Source organism: Aquarana catesbeiana, linkage group LG03, assembly GCF_042186555.1.
Source record: "Aquarana catesbeiana isolate 2022-GZ linkage group LG03, ASM4218655v1, whole genome shotgun sequence".
In the NCBI taxonomy this organism is placed as follows: domain Eukaryota; kingdom Metazoa; phylum Chordata; class Amphibia; order Anura; family Ranidae; genus Aquarana; species Aquarana catesbeiana.
In genome coordinates, this window is record NC_133326.1 from 496,863,123 (window position 1) to 496,884,598 (window position 21,476).

The 21,476-nt window shown below is 45.2% G+C and overlaps 1 protein-coding gene across 5 annotated transcripts in view; it reads left to right on the forward strand.

Annotated features, from left to right (window-relative positions):
* Nucleotides 1-21,476, forward strand: part of RNF213 (ring finger protein 213) — a 631,031-nt gene that overhangs the window by 467,407 nt on the left and 142,148 nt on the right. For all 5 annotated transcript variants that reach the window (XM_073621071.1, XM_073621073.1, XM_073621072.1 and 2 more), the window contains 2 exons: nt 11,853-11,958; nt 12,050-12,164. In XM_073621071.1, coding sequence (XP_073477172.1) covers nt 11,853-11,958; nt 12,050-12,164 — 221 coding nt within the window. The remainder of the gene's footprint in view (nt 1-11,852; nt 11,959-12,049; nt 12,165-21,476) is intronic.

Here is a 21,476-nt window from a genome sequence, read left to right on the forward strand (position 1 = left end):
TGATCCTTTCACAGCCGATCACTAAGTGTAAACGCAGACCGGTAACTACCTGTTTCCAGTGTGAGGAGAGAAAAGCCAGGAGCAGTGAGTTACAGATCTGTGTTCTGTAGTGTCTGCACCAAGCACAATTGTCGGGTCTCACACTTACCAGACCGGTGAGTCCGCTTGGGCAGAGGGTAGGCACCCTTACGAATCCGACTCGGGGCCCCTGATAGAGCAGACAGGAAGCCCATGAGTACGGAGTGGTATGAGGGCCTGGTGTAAGGATCCGGAGGAGAGGTGGTCTTCCAAGCAGCAGGTAGAACTCAGGAACACTGGGAACTGATGCTGAGCAGGAGCTTATTAGGCTGGTCACACACAGGCAGAGGTCGGCAATGGGCTGGCAGCAGAAGTACAAAAGGAGCAGGCAAAAGCGGGGTCAAACAAGGGCAAAAGCAGGATCAAACAAGCCGGGGTCAGGTTCAGGCAGCAGTCAAGGAGGTCCAAGGGCAAGCCAGGTGATAACAGATCAGAACTTCGGAGATACGGAAACACAGAGAGGATCACGGAACTTTGGCACAGAGCTGTTGATCAGGCAGCACCGATCAGAGATTGAAGGAAACCTAAATAGGCTGATCGGCAGCAAACGCCGCGCTCGTGCGCGCGCCGATACGCCCAGACGCCCGCACACGCCCAAGCGCGCCCCCGGACACCGGTGCGCACACCAGCACCACCAGGCACACGTGCAGCAACGCCCATAGGCGAACGCGCGCCCGGCGCCACCCCGCACACCATGGCAGGCCGGACTAGAAACGCCAGTGCCCCCAGGAACACGCGCCCCAGCACGCACAGGAACGTGCGCACCAGCGCCCAACCAGGTAACCTCTCTGACAACAACACTTGTCCCATCCCCCCCCATTGTCATTTGTCACCCAACAGTCACCACAGTCACCCCATAAAGTGCACCTGTCACATAATAGACTGCCATCAGTGACCGTCAGCGGTGCACCCATCAGTGACTGTGGCCTATCACCCATTAATGATCGTCAGCGGTGCACCCATCAGTGACTGTCAACGGTGCACTCGTCACCCATCAGTGACCGTGTCCTGTCACCCATCAGTGACCATCAGCGGTGCACCCATCAGTGAACGTGGCCTGTCATCCATCACCCATCAGTGACCGTCAGCAGTGCACCAGTCACTCATCAGTGACCGTGCCCTGTCACCCATCAGTGACCATCAGCAGTGCACCCGTCACCCATCAGTGATTGTGGCCTGTCATCCGTCACCCATCAGTGACCGTGGCCTGTCATCCATCACCTGTCACCCATCAGTGACCGTGGCCTGTCAACCGTCTGTGACCATCACCCGTCACTGTCCGTGGCCTGTCACCCATCAGTGACCATTGCCTGTCACCCATCAGTGATCATCGCCTGTCACACCGTCATCACCTATCAGTGAACGTCACCTGCCACCCATCACACAGCCCATCAGTGACCGTCACCTGTCACACAGCCATCAGCGTCATGTCCAAAAGATTATATACCAGTGAGGAGGCATTCCAGATCCTATTCATAACTGATGAGAACAGCGGAGAGTTCTCATCAGATTTCAATTCTGATTCCGAATCAAATTTGGCATTTGAACCGATTGAGAGTAGTGAATCGCCAAATGATTCGGAGGAAGAATGGGTCATTCCTTAAAGGGCATGGAGCTCTGGAAACCAGGCAGCCGCCAGCAACCAGAATTATATTCCCAGGCCCAGTACCAGCGCTGCCGCCAGCAATAGGCCCCAAGAACAAATTCCCAGGCCCAGTACCAGCGCTGCCTCCAACGATAGGCCCCGGGAACAAATGCCCAGGCCCAGTACCAGTGCTGTCACATCACACTTGAATACCAGCACAGGAAATTCAAATCCACCAACTACTGGAGTGTCACGTCTCCCAAGAGCCAGGGCCTCTACTTACATGCCAGATGGTCTTGCCAAACCAACCTGGCTGCCTTCCGACTCGGGGTCACCAATTATTCCCCCTTTCATAGCACAGCCAGGTGTGCAGGCCAACACCCAAAATTTCACAGATCAATTGTTTTTATCTGTTTTTGCCTGACACTGCTGCAATTCATTGTGGACCAGACCAATTTATATGCCCAGCAGTATATTGCCAGCAACCCCCAATCATCATATGCCCGTCTGTTTGAGTGGAGAGATCTGAATTTGGAAGAGTTCAAATTGTTTATGGGCCTCACCATAAACATGGGGCTTACCAAAAAAATGAAGGACATGCCTATTGGTCCACCAACCCCATCCACCACATGCCCATTTATTCTGTCGTAATGTCCAGGTCCCGATACGAGATGATTGAAATTCATTCATTTTAGCGACAACACCCAGTGCCCTCCCCACAATCATCCAAATTACTATAAGTTATATAAGATTCGCCCACTGATAAATTTATTTTCCCAACGATTTGCAGAACTGTCCTCAACTGTCCCCAAGCAGAATATATGTGTAGATGAGTCCCTGGTACCCTTTTCAGGCTGGCTAGGAATAAAGTAATACATTCCTAGAAAAAGGGCCAGATACAGAGTAAAATTTTACAAGCTCCATGAGAGAGTCACGGGATATCTGTATGCGTTCCGCATATATGAAGTAAGAGATTCCCAGCTCTAGCCCCCTGAGTGCCTGGCCTACATGGGCACCTACTGGAAAGATTGTATGGGACCTGGTATACCCACTTCTGAACAAAGGATATCACGTATACCTTGACAACTTCTACACCAGCCTGCCCCTTTTCAAACACTTCTACATCGCAAAAACCCAGCCTGCGGAACCTCCAAAATCCAAGAATAGAAAGGGCTTCCCACAATCTTTAGCGAGCAAAAAGCTGCGAAGGGGGAAGGATCAAAACTGAGATGCAACGAATTGCTGGCCTTGAGATGGAAGGATAAAAGGGACGTGCACATGATGTCCACCATCCATGACGACACTACAATCGAGGTTCAAAGAAGATGAGGTCCCATTGAAAAGCCAACTTGTTTCCAAGATTACAATCTCTACATGGGGGAGGTGGATTTCAATGATCAAATGATTCAGCCCTATTTGTCAATAAGGAGGTCCTGATTCTGGTACAAGAAGGTAGCAATTTATCTCATCCATTTGGCCATTTATAATTCCTATGTAGTCTACACCAAATCCACGAAAAGCCCCCCCCTTCCTAAAATTCATAGAAGAAATTGTCACGTCCCTCATCTATCAACAAAGACCCCCCAGAAGACATTCGCTCTGATGCTGTTAGCCGACTTCATGAGCACCACTTCCCGTACAACATTCCACCATCAGAAGCAGGCCGAAGGCGGCAAAAAAAATGGCACATGCAGCAAAAGAGGATTTCGAAGAGATACCAGCTACCATTGTCCCCAGTGTCCCTCCCAACCTGGCCTTTGCATTGGTGAATGCTTCCAACTTTATCATACATCCCTAAAATATTAGCCCATATTTTTAACCATTTTCATAATCTTTGCTGACCATTTTCCATGCTTCCCCAAATAACCATGCCACTGCCTTCAACGTGAACTGACCCTGGCCTGTTTTTTGACTATGCCCCTGCCTACCGTTTGGACTGCTTCCACCTGAACTGACCCTGGCCTGTTTTTTGACTATGCCTCTGCCTACCGTTTGGACTGCTTCCAAGTGAACTGACCCTGGCCTGTTTTATGGACTATGCTTTTGCCTACCGCTTGGACTGATCTGTTGCCCTGCTACTGTAGTACACAGGGGTCTCACGTATGTGAGGGGCTCCAGAATTATTTTTCCGGATGGAGAAAACTATTTTTTTGTTTTCTCCGGGTTTCGTAATTTCCTGATTAGGGAAATTATAGAGATTTGAGTGGGCAAAGCCTCTACCCCTGTGCCCCTGTGTACAGGTCTTACCTGATTGCGGCCCTCAGCCTGCTGCTGACTTATCATGCCTCTGCCTGCCACATGAATGTACCACACCTCTGCCTGCTACCTGGACTATGCTAATAATTAGCTGTAGCAAGAGGCAGTATGTTTGTGAAGCGCTGGATAGTGGTGCAATAATGAGTGTCTGCAGGTAACAGTGTACCAGGACCAATATTATAGCTGTGCTGGCTGTCTCTGCCTGGACAATTTCTATGGACTGTGCTGACAATATCCTTGTGCTGACTATAGACAATATTCCTGCCTGCTGCCTGTATAATTACTATTGCTGTCGCTAAGCACATCCCTGCCTGCTGCCTGTACCAGTACGCTCCTCTGTGGACACTACTAAAAGCACAGGTAATGCTTTTTTTTTTTTTTTACTCTTTACGCAATATAATTTTGGATTGTAATTCTTGGTATGTACATGCTAAGTGTTAGAAATATGAAGGGCCTTCAAAAATGATAGGTTGCCAGGAAATTAAATATGTAACGCCTGATGGTGCTACTTGGATGTTGGGCCTCTGTATGTGGCCAAGCTGTGTAAAAGTATCACGTGTGGTATCGCCATACTCAGGATGAGTAGCAGAATGTATTTTGAGGTGTCATTTTTGCTATGTATTTGCTACGTGTTGGAAATATCTTATAAATGGACAACTTTGTGTAAAAAAAAATGCATTTTCATTTTTTCCCACATTTTCCAAAAACTTCTGGGAAAAAATGAACCATTCAAAAGACGCATTATGCCTCATAGATTATACGTTGGGGTGTTTGCTTTCCAAAATGGGGTCATTTTGTGGGCAATTTCATTGTCCTGTTGATCCAGGGCCTTCAAAAGTGTAATAGGTGGTTGAGAAATGAGATGTGTACTTTATACTCGTAGAACGCCTGAAGGTGCTACTTCAATGTTGGGCCTTTGTATGTGGACAGGCTGTGTAAAAGTCTCACACATGTGGTATCGCCATACTCAGGAGGAGTGGCAGAATATATTTTGGGGTGTAATTTGTGCATATGCTCTGTGTGAGAAATAACCTGTTGAAATTAACATTTTGTGAAAAAAAAATTAAAATCTTCATTTTGCAAAGAATTGTGAGAAAAAATTACAACTTAAAAAAACTCACCATGCTACTTACGTAATACCTTGGAATGCCTACTTTCTAAAAAGGGGTCATTTGGGGGTATTTGTACTTTCCTGACTTGTTAGTGTCTCAAGAAATGAGATAGGCCTTTGGTACATCGTGTGATCAGATGTGATAAATTTTCAGTGATTGGCACCATAGTTTGTAACTCTATAACTTTTACAAAGACCAAATAATATACACTAATTTGGGTTATTTTTACCAAAGATATGTAGCAGTATAAAATTTGGCCAAAATTTATGAAGAAAAATTACTAATTTGCAAAATTTTATGACAGAAACAAAGAAAATTGCATTTTTTTCACAGAATTTACGATCTTTTTTTATTTATAACACAAAACATAAAAACCCACTAGTGATTAAATACCATCAAAAGAAAGCTCTATTTGTGTGAAATAAAGGACGCAAATTTCATATGGGTACAGTGTTGCATGACTGGGTAATTGTCATTCAAACTGTGAGAGCGCTAAAAGCTGAAAATTGGTCTGGGCAGGAAGGGGGTGTAAGTGCCCTGTATTGGGGTAGTTAAATTTAAAAAATTAAGAGACTTCCGGCCGGATGTGATCGAGACAGGACGCACCTCTCCACAGCTCCGCTCTCCTGCTCATCATCCGCAGCTACAGAGCACATATTCTGACCCACAAACCTCAGATCTGGTGGGGGAGAGAACGCTGAACGTGGGGATGCCCTCTTCAACCTCGAAAAAGTCCGGCAAGGCACCGCCAGATCAGCGGCAGATGCGCTCCATTAAGGACACGGCGCCTGGCCCCGCCCCCGCCATCTTGTCTTCCTCTCCGAAAGAGCAGCGCGCCAAGACACATCCTGGTAAGATGGCTCACACGGAGAGTGCAGGGGGAATGGAGGGAGCAGGTGAGCTGAACCCTGCAGTAGACGCAGAAGCTATCACAAGGCCGATTCTTGAGGCAATTAACGCTAGCAAAGCAGAGCTCATGGGGCGCATTGATCATCTCTCATCAGAGTGCAATCTAATCAGGCATGATCTGGATAAAATCCGAGGCCGACTAACCATCGTGGAGACACGTGTCTCAGACATAGAGGACACTTCACATGATTATGGAGCGCAAATTGCAGAGCTTAGAGATCAGGTCAGATCCCTTCAGCACAAAACCATAGATGCAGAAGACCGCCAGAGGAGGAACAATGTAAGAGTGGTGGGTCTCCCTGAGGGAGCTGAGGGGGAAAGGCCTGCACAGTTTGCTGAACATTTCTTCAAACAATTGCTAGATATGCCAGATATGCCCCCAACATATGTGGTTGAAAGAGCGCACAGGGTTCCGACGGGCAACAGACCCCCGGGGGCTTTCCCCAGACCATTCTTGGTCCGCTTCTTAAACTTCCGTGATCGTGACATGATCCTGATGCAGGCCAGGCGGACACAGGAACTGAAGCATGACAACACACGTATAATGCTGTTTCCAGATTTCTCAGCTGCGACTCAGCAAAAACGCAGATCCTTCAATGAAGTCAGAAGACGCCTGAGAGAAAAAGAAGTCAAATACAGTATGATATATCCTAGCAAACTCAGGATCCAGCATAAGGGATCAGTGAAATTTTTTGAGAATCCAGAGGAGGCCAGTGAATGGATGGACAAGGAACTTTAACACGCTGAATATACGAAGATATCGTCCTCCTGAAGTGAAAGATACGGGGTGAGGCCTTGTGAAATCGGCTTTTGTTTTTCTTCTCATTTTTTTCTTTCTCATTCATGTTATATTTTCTTTTCCCTTTTCATATCTTTAATTTTTCCTGGGAATTTTTGTTTTCGGCTATATTTTATGGAGTCCATACTCATGAGAAATGATGAGGAAGCATGGATCTGTTGAGCTTTACACCACCATAACTTGGCATGACGGCTCATATTCCCCTTCAAGAAATCCCTAACATGTAGTAACTCTCATTGACACCCCCAATTTATTTTTTTATTACTATTATAATTTATGCTATGGGGGGTACAGTGCGGATGGAAATTCTGTATGGTACTGCTGACCACAGTTAAATTGTTGACGCACATGTTCTGCATCCCTTGTAGAGTTAAAAGGGGTGATTTTGTATCTCTTTTCAGAGACTCCCGTTTTTGAGAGGGAAAAGATTTTTAATTTTTTTTTTTTTTTTTCATTTAATACAAGTTGTTTTCTCTTACCAGCATATCCTGAATAATTCACATGTACTGCGGGATAGGAATTCACGTAGTCCTTATGGAAAATTCCCTAATGGACTCTAACTATTACAGTAGGAGTGTGTGGAGGTGATAAAAGACCAGTTAAAGAGCTGCCGAACTTTCGATTGCCGCGGCGGGAGGTCACCGCAAGTTTTCTTTTTTTGCTGCTGTTTTGTTTAGGGAATAAGCTATATACTGGACTGGGGTGTTCTGTTTCTGGTATAAAAGCAGGGGGGGAGTTTTGCAACCACAGCTCGACATAGAGTTTCTTGTTTTATTTTAAATTCTTGTACAGTAGTGATGGATAAGATATGTTGGGGTGACCCCCCTATATGGATAAACATCCGATTGATGACAGACGGTGGTAGACACAATGATGGCGGAGGTTAAGATTGTGTCTTGGAATGTCCGAGGCATGAACCACAAACTTAAGAGGGCCTCCATATTCCAGTACATTAAACAGATCCGCCCACATATAATACTGCTACAGGAAACACACCTGGATGGCAGTAGAATTCTCTCTTTGCGCAAACCATGGATTCAAAGGGCAATACACTCAACCTATTCCACGTTTGCTAGGGGTGTTTCCATCTTGATATGCAAAAATCTCTCTTGCACGATACATCAGGTATTCACAGATCCAAATGGTCGCTTTGCAGCAGTAGTCCTAGATATGTCATAAAACTATCGTGGTAATAAATGTTTACGTACCTCCTCCATTTCAGGCTAAAATACTATATGACCTCTTGCCTAAATTAGCACCCTATGCTCACTTTCCTGTGGTGGTTTTGGGGGACTTCAATGCGGTTCTTGATGCAGCATTGGATAGCTCTAACCCATCTAGGGGAAGCTCCAGTGATCTGAATGGATGGGAATCTGTGGCCGGTCTCACGGAGTTATGGCGTTGGAGACATCCAACTGATAGATGCTATTCACACGTGTCAACAGCTCATAGATCTGCAGCAAGGATTGATCTTGCTTTCGGGAATGATCTCTTGCTACCATTGGTGAAAGGCACAGAGTATTTAGCTGGTGGTCTGACTGATCACAGTCCCCTAGCTGTTACTCTGATCCTTGGTTTGGGACCCAGAGGAGGGGGATGGAGGCTTTCACTCGGCTGGATACAGAATGAGCAAGTTTCCGCCCAGGTAACTGAGGCCATGAATACATATTGGTCCTCCAATGTTGACTCGGCGGAACCTCCTGTGGTATGGGATGCCTTCAAGGCAGTGACAAGGGGGGAATTTCTCTCAGCCATTAAAACAACACGTAAACAGGATAGAGAAGAGATAGAAATTCTAGAGAATAAAGAAAGAGAAGCTGCAGAAGCCCATGCGGGTTCCCCTACAAGAACATCCTATGACGCCTTGCTGGAAGCAAGACGGTCCATTTCACTACATTTTACGGGACAGGCCCGGGTAGAAATGGTTAAAGGGGCACAGACGGTCTTCGCAGAGGGAGATAAAAACGGGAAACTGCTGGCCATGTTGGTCGCTGACTCTCGACAGATTACAAATATTCCATTCATTAAAACCCCCAAGGGGGGTCCATACTTAGTGAACCAGAACAGATTATGCAGGAATTTGCCCGGTTCTATTCCTCTCTCTACTCTCCAATCCCCACTTATGACCAGACTGACTTAGACTCCTTACTTGAGGGCTTGCCAATACCAAAACTTACCGAAGCGGACAGGAATACACTGGAGGCCAAAATTACCAAAAAGGAAATTGAACAGGCAATTTTTTCATTTCCCCCAAAAAAAAGCTCCTGGCCCAGACGGGTTTCCAGCAGACTTCTATAAGGCAAACGTGGAGGTCCTGGCCCCGAGAATTAACACACTACTGGCTTATTGTCATGAACATAACGCCCTGCCTGATTCCATGTTAGAGGCATATATGGTCCTTTTGCTAAAGCCAGGGAAAGACCCACAGGAATGTGCCTCGTATCGGCCTATAGCATTATTAAATACAGACCTTAAAATTCTGACTAAAGTATTGGCCATGAGGTTGGCTACAGTACTCCCCTCGATCATCAATATTGATCAAACCGGCTTTATGCCGGGGAAGTCGACAGACACTAACTTAAGGAGATTATTTACTCATTTACAAGTGCACTCAATGACCCCTGGAACCAGAATAGCAGTATCTATTGATTTTGAAAAGGCCTTCGACTCAGTGGATTGGGCCTTTATGTTTAAGGTCCTGGAGATTATGGGATTTGGGCCCTACTTTAGGAGATGGGTGGCCATGCTGTATAATCATCCAAAAGTAGCAATCAGATTGGGAACCTCCACCTCGGATTTTTTTGAAGTGGGTAGGGGAACTAGGCAGGGGTGCCCGCTATCCCCCTTTCTGTTTGCCATTGCACTGGAACCTCTGGCAGTTGCACTGAGATCAGCCAGCGCAATAAAATCCATTCGGGTAGGCACCATAAAGGAAACCTTGGCACTTTACGCAGATGACATGCTGCTCTTTTTGGATGACCCCAGGGAATCCTTGAGAGCAGCATTAGAAATTATTAATCGCTTTGCAATGTTTTCAGGTCTAAAAGTAAATTGGAATAAGTCATCAGTCCTACCGATAGACCCAGATGCTAGAGCAGATGCAGATCCTGACTTGCAGTTGGAGTGGGTTTCCTCCATTAAGTACCTTGGCATACAGATCACAGCGAACATTCGAGATTACATATCTCTCAACCTGTTACCCCTGGTCACGTTGTTAAAGCAGAGGGTGCTGACATGGACAAAACTCCCGCTATCATTAATAGGCCGTATCAGCCTACTGAAAATGAAATTTCTCCCGGTAGTACTATATTTTCTAAGGCATGCACCTGTCTGGGTTCCGAAATCATATTTTCGGAGGCTGGACAGTATTATATCGTCCTTCCTTTGGGCCCCTAAGCCTCCAAGAATTGGGTATAAGGTGTTGCAGGAACCAGGAGAGCAGGGAGGTCTGGCATTGCCAGATTGGCAAAAGTACTACATAGCGGGACAGATGGTCTTTGCTCACAGGTGGCTGACGATTGAAGATGGAGACGCAGCTACGGTGCTGGAGGCGACACACTTGGGATCCTATGAAAGTCTCAAGTTTGCTCTGTATAGGGGATCCAGGTCTGAGTTACCCTTGACTTTGACAATGAAGGCCACTATTAAGGCCTGGGAAACAGCAGTTAAACTAGCATGTCCTAGTTATGGGGGAGTGTCGCCGTCAACTCCCATATGGATGAACCCAAGGTTAACACAATTTTATAACTTACCGGATCCCATGATCTGGGCAATTAAAGGTATAAAAACGCTGGGGGATATTACAATGTATGGTGAACTCTTAACTTTTCCACAAATACAGTCTAGGCATGATCTCCCAAACTCCTATCTATTTAGATTTTTGCAAATTCGTCATGCATATCAGATGCAGTTTCGCGAGGAGAGGGTGGAATCTGTGCCCTCGTCTCTCGAAGCTATGTTGTCAGACGTGGATCTGGTCAAACCTCTCTCAAATACTTATAAGGAACTTTTTAAGGTAACACCAAAAGCGATGTCTAGATGCAGAGAAAAATGGGAGGAGGAAGTCCCAGAAGTGCAGGGAGAGGACTGGGATGATTTATGGACACAGCCATTTAAACATCTAGTATCGGCGAGAGACAGGCTGATTCAGTTTAAATTCCTTCATAGAAGCTACTACACGCCTGCTAGACTGAATAAGATTTTTTCCATGGTGTCGGCGGAATGCTGGAGATGCTCTTATTCTCCAGCTGACGCTAACCACATTTTTTGGAACTGTCCACACATTCAAAAATTTTGGACTGATGTCACGACATGTATTTCTGAAGTGATATCAGTACCGATTCCAATGAATGTCAGGGTGTGTTTGTTGGGATTGGTGGATGAAGTTGTACCCTTAAGGGCCATGCGAACAATGCTAACTGTCTTGTTTTTCTATGTTAAGAAAGCCATTCTCTTGGAGTGGAAAAAATCTAAAGCACCGAGTTTTGCTGCCTGGAAAGGCCTGGTAAATGCCATGCTCCCATATTATAAAGCAACATACGAGGCCAGAGGATGCATGAAAAAATTTGATAGGGTGTGGCAAGCGTGGTTTAAATCCAACAGCACGGTGGGTTAATGGGGAAATAATTTACTGTAATCTACTGTAATTTAATTTAAGCAAAGTGATATCCTGTGTTGGACAATAGATGCCAGAAGGTCCTAATCACTTAATGTCTAAAAATACATCTGGATATTAGAGAAACTGAATGTTATAAATTCTGTCACAGGGGGAACAGGGAGTACATATCATGAAAAGTGCTGTATGGAAGTATGATAATATGTCGAGCTGTGGTTCAAAGGGGTGGGGAAGGGGGGGAGGGAATGACTGTTAGATAGTTGGTCTTTGTTAGATAGATATGAGGTCATGTTGACCTTATGGGCACGGTCCCTCGGACGAGCCCATTGTTGTATGATATAAAAAAGAAAAAACAATAAACAGAATTTATAAAAAAAAAATTTAAAAAATTAAATTAATTGAAATAGTTTGAAAACAAACTTACAAGTAAATGTAAAATTAAATGTACCTAAAGTCTAAATAGTTACCTTTTAAGTAGGCTGTTTCTGTTCTTTCCAGATTTAGGGTCTGTGAGTTTCACACGTTCTCTTTCCCCCTTTGAGGATGCTGTAGACAAAACCCCAGTGATACGCTCTGTCATTTTGAAACTGCTGCTGAAGTACAGGTAAAAAAAAAGGACAGTCGGCCGTCTTGTACTCTTTTGCATTGGCAGTAAGTGGCTAATTTATGTTTGTTTTTGGCTCTTCTTATTTTAGCTTTGACATCATCATGAAGCATGTGCAAGAATATTTAAACAAAGTTAAAAGGAGCAATCTTCTTAAACTTGCAGACACAAAAGAAGTTTACGTGCTATTCATTAACTGTTTAGAGGTAAGACTTTCTCACATATATAGATATAACAGGTGGTGGTACTAGCCACCACATGAACTTATAGTGTTACTAAATCCACAACAGTAAAATCAGTCTGTATATGCAGTAAATCGTGCTTATTCTACTGACTGTGCAACCTAAGGGGTTAATCCTCTGCATTGTTTAAAAAGGTTGTTTGGGTGTGATCCTGTTAGAAGACAGAGGTCAGGAGGAGGAGGTGCATGATGTGACGCGCACGGACTGGGGGAGGGGCCTGATGGCGGCACCATGGAAGCGGGCGGCGGAGTAGCTCGTGATGCAAACAGCAGCAGCACGCGAGACTAAGAGCCGTCGACCCTGACGGAGCCGTAAGTAGGACAGCTGTCTCGGCTCCTAGCAGTGGATCTCGGGTTGCCGGGGACGCTGCGCGCACCAAGCGGGCTCTCCTCCCTGTACCCCACCTACCATACTGGACTTGTTCTGGGTGTGAGTCGCCCTCTACGGCCTTTCCCAGGTCGTCCCCCCACCTGCCTTATAAGCCTCTCTGACTCCCCTGTGTTGCACCTGGATTGCCGACAGGCTGGTCAGCGCATCATTCTCACTGCATCCCGAAAATAAAACGAGCTGCAGCACCTGGCAGGAGGGCAACCTCACAATTTTCCGGCCACACCAGGGCTTTGCCTGAGTTGGAGGTTGGCTGAAAAGCCTCAGTGGGACTCCACCCTATGAAGAGGATGGGAGCTGTGTCATCAGTGAGACCCCAGACGGAACCCCGGGAAGACAGTTCAGGTCTCAGAGGTAACGTGTTGAGAACTGTGTAATGTGAGCAGGTTCACTTGAAGATATGCATTATCCGTAGATACCAGTACAAACGTGTGAAGTGCTGGTCGGTTGTTGCATAGATTAATGCCCTAAAAGGTTTATGGAGGAGGCTGCGCTATAATTAATGTCAAGCCGTGTCGCTTTCAAAGGAAGTTAAAAAAAAAAATTATATTTTTCAACAATATACCTTAGTAAGCTAAATGTCTGGATCATTGCCAAAGCATTATTGATTAATGGATGTGTAAGAGCAGACAGTCCTGATTTTATTAGAGCTTAAATAACTGTTCGCCAAAGGACTCAGAGTGATTTATAGATCTCTGGGTATCGCAAGGCTCTGTGTTAAATACGCATTAAGGATCGTCTTGGAGGCCCGGAATGTGGTGGGGACAAGCAACAGAGAAGTGAAAAAATTTAGTAGGTGGGGATAGAGAGAAGAGGTTTGTGAGTGGTGGTGAAAATGAGAGGGCGCCCTCAAAGAGGAGCGGAAGTGAAGCAGCCGAGAGATAGTCTAAATTCTAGCTCCATCCAGAAGTACCTGAAGGAGGCAAATCTGGGAAGTTCAAAGAACCCAGCTCAAGAAAGCAAACAGCATAGTGGGAAGGACAAGAAGAAAGAATCGGGGAAGAATCAAGGCGCTCACGGCGGAACATCCGGGGAGGAAAGGAAAGTCTCCTGCACGGCGGAAGATAGTACCATGGAAGCACTACCAACAAAAACTGAACTACTAGAGATGTTCGCCAAATTGGAAACTGTAATCAAAACAGAAATCCTCAACGTTAGAACTGACATGGGCCACTTATTGAAGCGAGTGGAAATAGTGGAGGAGGTCTCAGAGAAACAAAATCGTGAAATAGTCGAACTAAAACAACAAGTAAGGAATCTGCAATTGGCCCACACTCTCTATAAATTAGAAGAGCAAGAAAACCAAAGTCGCAGACAAAACCTGAGACTGCGCGCCTTACCAGAACAACATGGCGAAGACCTGCTTTCCAAAATGAAAGCTATCTTCAATCCAATCTTAGATAGAGGCCCAAATGAAGAACTGAAGATTGATAGGGTCCATAGGTTAAGGAAACCCCCAAGCGTCAGTGAAAATACACCTAGAGACGTCATTATTAGGTTCCACCATTATGAAGATAAAGCAAGAATTTGGAGCAATCTTAGAAAAGTTCAGCCTGTAAAATTTGATGGGGCAGAAATTCAGATCTTTGCCGATATTTCGGTGGGGACTCTAGCCAGGAGACGGCAGCTAAGACCTCTGCTGGAAGAACTGAGGAAGGCAAATATGAAATACAGTTGGGGTTTCCCCACTCCATTAAATGTAGTGAAAGCAGGCAGAACAGTCAGACTGAAACACATAGAGAACTTGCAAGATTTTTGTAGCGAGCTTGACATTCCTGTCCCAGTTATGTCTAATTAGGAGGAGGATGTTCCTGATCGCTGTCAGATCTCCAAGGACATTGGATGATGTAATTGGAACAGTGATTTTGAAGTGGCGGGCGGGGCGGTGCCCTGTGTGGGGGGGATTGGCGGTACTCCGGCCGCCCGCTCACCTTGTTCCCCCCCTTTTTTCTACCCGATGGGGGGAGAGCAGAGCGACCGTGGCGACCCGTTGTCAGAGTCGCACCCCAATGATTTGGCTGGTCATAGGCAGAGATCAACGGTATTTCTCTGCTGCGGTCTTGTAGCCAGGTATTGGCAGGCAGGGAGAGGGGGGAAAGTGGGTAGGGTATGGGGTAGGTGTTGGGGGGGGGGGGGGATCTGGTCCTGCAGAGGCTCCGTATTGGGATTCAAAGAGTAACATGCACCATTACAAAGCAGTTCTATCTAAGAATAAATGACAGAGTTCACTTGTCTGACATATAACGTTAAAGGGTTGAATTCCTCTCTCAAGAGACACAAGGTGTTAAGAGAATTAGAGCATCTCAATGCAGACATTGTGTTTCTACAAGAGACCCACCTCTCACAGGAGGCACACGTTAGATTGTTTTCCAGTTGCTTCCCCAATTGGTTCTATAGTGACTTTCCTATTAAGAGGGCCAAAGGGGTGGTAATTGGGTTCTCAAAAAGGACCAAGTTTGCGCTCTTGGAGAGGAGCGCAGATTTGGAGGGCCGCTACCTCTTTTTAAAGGTGAGGGTTGGAGAAACGGTTTTTACTCTAGCAAATGTATATTGCCCCAATAGAAAACCAATCGAATACCTGTCTCAGGTCCTGAACAAGTTGATGGATTTTAAGGCAGGTGAGGTGATTTTGGCAGGAGATCTCAATTTCTGCTTAGATCCAACATTGGATAGTACATCTAGATCACAGGGAGTGGGTAGGAAACTCTAAAAAAAATAAAAAAAAATAAAAAAAAGACAGAAATTGCATAGTTGCCATATGATCGATGCATGGAGAGTACAGCACGCAAAGGACAGGGACTATACCTTTTTTTCTTCAGTCCACGGGTCTTATTCAAGGCTCAATTATTTTATGGTAGATCATAGATTATTAGAATATGTTAAGGATACGAAGATTGGAGTTTCCACGTTGTCTGACCACGCCCCAGTCCTGATGAAGGTGGGGATTCCGGAGATCCCCATTTTCATGGCATTTAGATGAAAAGCTAATCGAGAATCCTAATATTAGTAGAAATATACAGGAAGAAATCAATGTTTTTTTCTTGATAAACGACACCGGTGAGATTTCTGGATCAGTCCTGTGGGCGGCGCTAAAAGCTTATATAAGGGGCATTCTGATCTCAATAGGGGCTAATGAGAAAAAAGAAAGTTCAAAAAGGAAAACAGAACTCATAGAAGAAATTCACCACCTGGAACAGCTACATAAGGCCGCTAGTAGTAGTCACAACTTGCTCCTACATCAACTAATTATAAAAAGAGAAGAACTAAAAGATGTAATGGAGATATATGCTAAGCGTATCCTAAACAAAAATCGAAAAGATAGATTTAGATGGAGTAATAAGGTGGGGAAGCATCTGGCAACAGTATTGAAAAGGAAAGGAGGGACCAACTTTATAGATAGGATCCAAAATAAAAAGGGGGTACTAAAATATACTTCCAAAGACATAGCTCAAGAATTTCGGAGATACTTTGCATCCCTCTATAAGGTTAGGCAAGGCGGGATAAATACCCTGGAAAGAGAGGAAAAGATGGATGAGTTTATAAGGGAGGCAGGTTTACCAAGCCTCTCGGACAGTGATGCAAAAGAACTGGATGGACCGATTACTGTAGTAGAGATTGAGAGGGCCTTGAAAGCATCTCCCTCTGGAAAGAGTCCAGGGCCAGATGGTTTTACTTCCTATTTCTACAAAAAATTTAAGGAGTCCCTGATCCCTAAGCTTTGCCAGATTTGGAATGGGATAGGGGGTCAGGAAGAGTTATGTGAGGGGGCACTGACGGCGTCAGTAACACTAATACCAAAGGACGGGAAAGATAGCTCGCTGTTTTCGCGTTATAGGCCGATAGCATTGCTAAACGTAGACATTAAATTATACGCTAAGGTATTAGCCAGTAGATTAAAGGATAAAATGTCGTACTGGATTCATCCAGATCAGACAGGTTTTATACCAGGAAGAGAGGGAAGGGACAGCGGCGTTAGGTCGCTCCTGGTTATGGATGCGTTGAAAGCGAAGGGGACCCCCGGTCTACTTCTGTCGATTGACGCAGAGAAAGCCTTCGACAGAGTAGACTGGGGGTTCATGTTGAGGACGTTGAGGGCAGTCGGTTTGGGTGGTACCATGTTGAACTGGATTAAAGCATTGTATAAATCTCCCTCGGCATTTGTTAGGGTGAATGGCACACCGTCGGAAGAGTTCAGGATGGAAAACGGGACCAGGCAGGGCTGCCCTCTGTCCCCCCTTCTGTTCATTCTGACCCTAGAACCCTTACTAGCCTCGATTCGAAAGAACGCGGATATATGCGGATGCGTGGTGGGGGAAGACGAACACAAGCTCTCAGCGTTCGCCGATGATGTATTGTTCTACATTGTTAAACCGAGGATTTCGCTCCCCAACCTTCTGGCTACTTTGAGGAGATACGGGGAGCTATCAAATTATAGGGTCAACCTTAGTAAGTCAGTAGTCCTAAACATCAATATCGATGGACGAGAAGTAACCAAACTTAAGGAAATTTTCCATTTTCCGTGGAGCAAAAAAATCAGTTACCTGGGAGTCACATTAGCAAATTCCTTAAAGAAAATGTACCTTTTAAACTTCATTCCTCTACTTGACGAGATCAAGCAGGAAACGAAAAAAAGTATGCATCTCCCGATCTCTTGGATCGGTCGAGTAAACACTGTTAAAATGACCCTGGCCCCAAAGATCCTGTATAAAATGCAGTTACTCCCAATTGCGCTAGCGCAGACTTTTTTCAGGGTATTGAACAATATTTTTACTAGATTTATATGGAAAAATTAGAAGCCACGGATTGCCTATAAGGTCCTGAGCAGGGATAAAGCACAGGGTGGTCTGGCACTTCCAGACTTTAAAAAATATCACAGAGCGATAGTATTGTCACGGGTGTTAGATTGGGGAAAGGAACCGATAGATAAAAGATGGGTAAACCTAGAAAAAGATTTGAGTAATGCAAAATTACACCAAGTAATTTGGAATCCCCCACACGTTAGAAAGCTAGGCACTAATACACATAGCATAACACGTTACACTTTAAAGATTTGGGATCAGTTACACAAACAAAATGCTTGGGAGTTTAATTCACCATTTATTTACTTAAAAGATAATGAGTTTTTTCTGCCAGGGTTGAGGGAAGTGGGAGGGAATTGGATAAAAAATAGTTATACACAATTGATGGATATTATGAAAAATGGTAAAATTGTCACTTTTCAGGAGTTAAATCTACTCAAAGATCTAATGAAATTAGACACATGGCGATATAACCAGCTTGCGCTCTTTATTAAAAGCCTCCTAGGTCCCATTAGAGATAAGAAGAACCTCAGGCCTTTGGAGAAACTGTTCCTGAAAAATAGAGTTATAAGGAAAACAAAAGAACTATATAAAATAGTGCGGTGAAGCAGCGAAATCGTTATATTTCAATAAATGGGAATCCGAATTGGGATCTGCATCTAGCGGAGTGACTTGGGAGGCCATCCTAAACGCAACACACAAATCAGCAGTGGACATGAGAATGATTGAATCAAATTTCAAATGCTTAGCCAGATGGTACATGACACCAGATAGGATAAATAAGATGCAACCGGAAATTTCCGGAAATTGTTGGAGGGGGTGCTCCGTCAGGGGAACAATGGCCCACCTCTGCTGGGAGTGCCCAATTATTTAAAAATTCTGGCAGGAGGTGCTAAAGATAATACAGGAGATAATGGGTACTGAGATCAAGGAGGACCCTTGGGTGTGCTTGTTCCATGGGACTAAAGGTCATATCAGGGGCGGATCCAGGGGGGGGCAACGGGGCAATTGCCCCCTCCGAGAAATGCAGGTGAGTGTCACTGTGAGAGAGCCGCCGGGCAGCTCTGTGAGTAAAAGAGCCGCCGGGCAGCTCCGTGAAAGAGAGAGCCGCTGGGCGGCTCCGTGAGTAAAAGAGCCGCCGGGCGGCTCCGTGAGAGCGAGAGCCGCTGGGCGGCTCTGTGAGTAAAAGAGCCGCCGGGCGGCTCCGTGAGAGAGAGAGCCGCTGGGCAGCTCTGTGAGTAAAAGAGCTGCCGGGCGGCTCTGTGAGTAAAAGAGCCGCTGGGTGGCTCTGTGAGTAAAAGAGCCGCCGGGCGGCTCCATAGGTGACAGAGCACCATTGACATGTGTGGCCAATCAGGGAGCAGGCGGGCGGGGGAGCAGAGAGATGACATCATCTCTCACCGCCCGCCCTGCATCCCTGCAGTTCCCCCCCACCATGCAGGCAGCTGCGGCAGCAGAGAGATTACATCATCTCTCTGCTGCCTGTCTCTGGGACACAAGAGACCACCTTAGCAGGTGGCAAGTGACAATCTGCATCTGGTGACAGGCAACATGGCAAGTGACAATCTGCAACATGTGGCAGGCGACGTGGCAAGTGACATGCAAGTGACAATCCGCAACGTGGCAGGCGACGTGGCAAGTGACAATCTGCATCTGGTGACAGGCGACGTGGCAAGTGACAATCCGCAACATGTGGCAGGCGACGTGGCAAGTGACAATCTGCATCTGGTGACAGGCGACGTGGCAAGTGACAATCCGCAACATGTGGCAGGCGACGTGGCAAGAGACAATCTGCATCTGGTGACAGGCGACGTGGCAAGTGACAATCCGCAACATGTGGCAGGCGACGTGGCAAGTGACAATCTGCATCTGGTGACAGGTGACGTGGCAAGTGACAATCCGCAACATGTGGCAGGCGACATGGCAAGTGACAATCTGCAACGTGGCAAGTGACAATCTGCATCTGGTGACAGTCGACGTGGCAAGTGACAATCCGCAACATGTGGCAGGCGACGTGGCAAGTGACAATATGCATCTGGTGACAGGTGACGTGGCAAGTGGCACACTCGGGGCTCCCACTGATTCTGCATTATGGTGAGTTAAACTATTTAATTTTTTATAACAATGTAATAATAGTAATAATGCGCTTCAATCATCCTGACACCATAACAACCATGGTGCCGTGATGATTGAAGCGCCAACACCAGCCATTTCCCAGATAGATGTACCCCAAAAAAATATATTTTCTGGCAGTGCCCCTCCCGAGACTAGACTCTGGATCCGCCCCTGGGTCATATTAGCAAGTACAATATATCTCTAACTCTGGTATTTTTAAATTCGGCAAAAAGCTTAATACCAAAAAAATGGCAAGATGCTGAGGGTCCAAGCATTCGAGATTGGTTAATGAGGGTCAATGAAACCTATATCTTAGAGGCGGGCGAGGTTGACGATACTAGGCCTGAAGAGATAGAAGATGATCTGGATGGAGACAAGTGGGCGAAGCGGATATCCTTTAAGAAAACTGGGAGATTCGCCGAGAAGTTCTTGTAATGAATGCATGTTCTATCGGAAGCATGACTGCAGGTTGGGGGCGGGCTGGGGCATGAGATTTTAAGTAGCATACCGTGGGTTAGTGCTAGTTGATTGATTTGTAACTTTTGTAAAGAATAAACAAAGATTTCTCAAAACGAATAAAATATAAAAAAGTCAAGGTTATGCTACTATGATGTGACGATGAGACGGGACAAAAAAATGAGCCATAAATGGTGATTTAAATCCTCTCAATGGAAGCGCTGAAGTAGCAAAAAAAAAAAAAGTTGTTTGATCCTGTCTCCTCTGATCCTCCCCTTCTTCCACTGTCTCCAATCTCCTGAGAGCATATGAATACTAAACAACTAAAAAGTGGACTTTAGAGGCACACAAGTAAACTGTCTAAAAATAGTAAGGTTGGTTTATTGGATACAAAAATTCATATAGTACAAACAATAAGTACAGATAAAGGCATATAAAATTCTGTGAGATTAATATTGTATACCCCGCACATAACCTTAACACCGCTTCATATGATACATAGAAATAGTGGTGTAACCAACAAAATGGAAATCAAATTCCCGTAATGGTATTTCTGTTGAGGGTGTAGATAGGCAGGCTTGTGGGTCAGGGTGTAGGTCCGGGTATACATGATCTTTTAATTGCTCGACATGTTGCCCGTAGGAATACGCTTCTTCAGGAACATAAGAAATTCTATTAAATATACGTGAAAAAACAAATATAAATATATATACAATTTAGCACCATATAAAGAGGCAAAAACAAAAACAAAATAATAACAACGTTCACAGATGTACAGAGAATTGCTCCCACCGGGCCAATAGGCTACATGCAAAAACCCCATAAGGGACTGGGCACCCGGTGACAGAAAGCAAAGTTAGATAATTGGGACGTATATTGTAACAGTGAAAATAGGGTATATGGTAGTACTTAGTTGATATAGCCTGGTATTAGGACCAGCCACCAACCGGTATGTATATAACATATATTAATGAAGCAACCTTAAGAGTAAAAAATAAGTTTATGACATCCATAATGTCAACAAATGATGCGGAAACGAAATGGTATTAGAGGACATAAGAGACCAGCAATTACCTAGGAAGAGGGGGAACTAAGGGGGAGTATATGTATACATATAGGTTGGACATAAATTCTGCAGTGATGGAGGGCGGTCTACACCAGAGAGGCTGATATAAGACTGAGTAGGAAAACGGCAATGAGTAGGGCTAAATACATAGCTTACCATGTGATACTCAGACGCGGGACACAGAAACTCAAAAATAACTAACAAGCACAGTTTTCAGGGTCTATCCAGAGACCACAAGTTAAATGGCAGCACAGCACTGGAAGGGTAAAATACTGGTTAGTAACCCAGTATTAATGTGGTACAGTGGTCTGTTTATGTAGTCATGAGGAAAAAACAAAAACATATTTGGGGGGCACACCCTAAAATGCGTTTAAATTCAAGATGGTGCTGCTATAAGACCAACAAACAATACAAAACAGATTACAGCGCACACATTCAAGAATGACTTTTCCT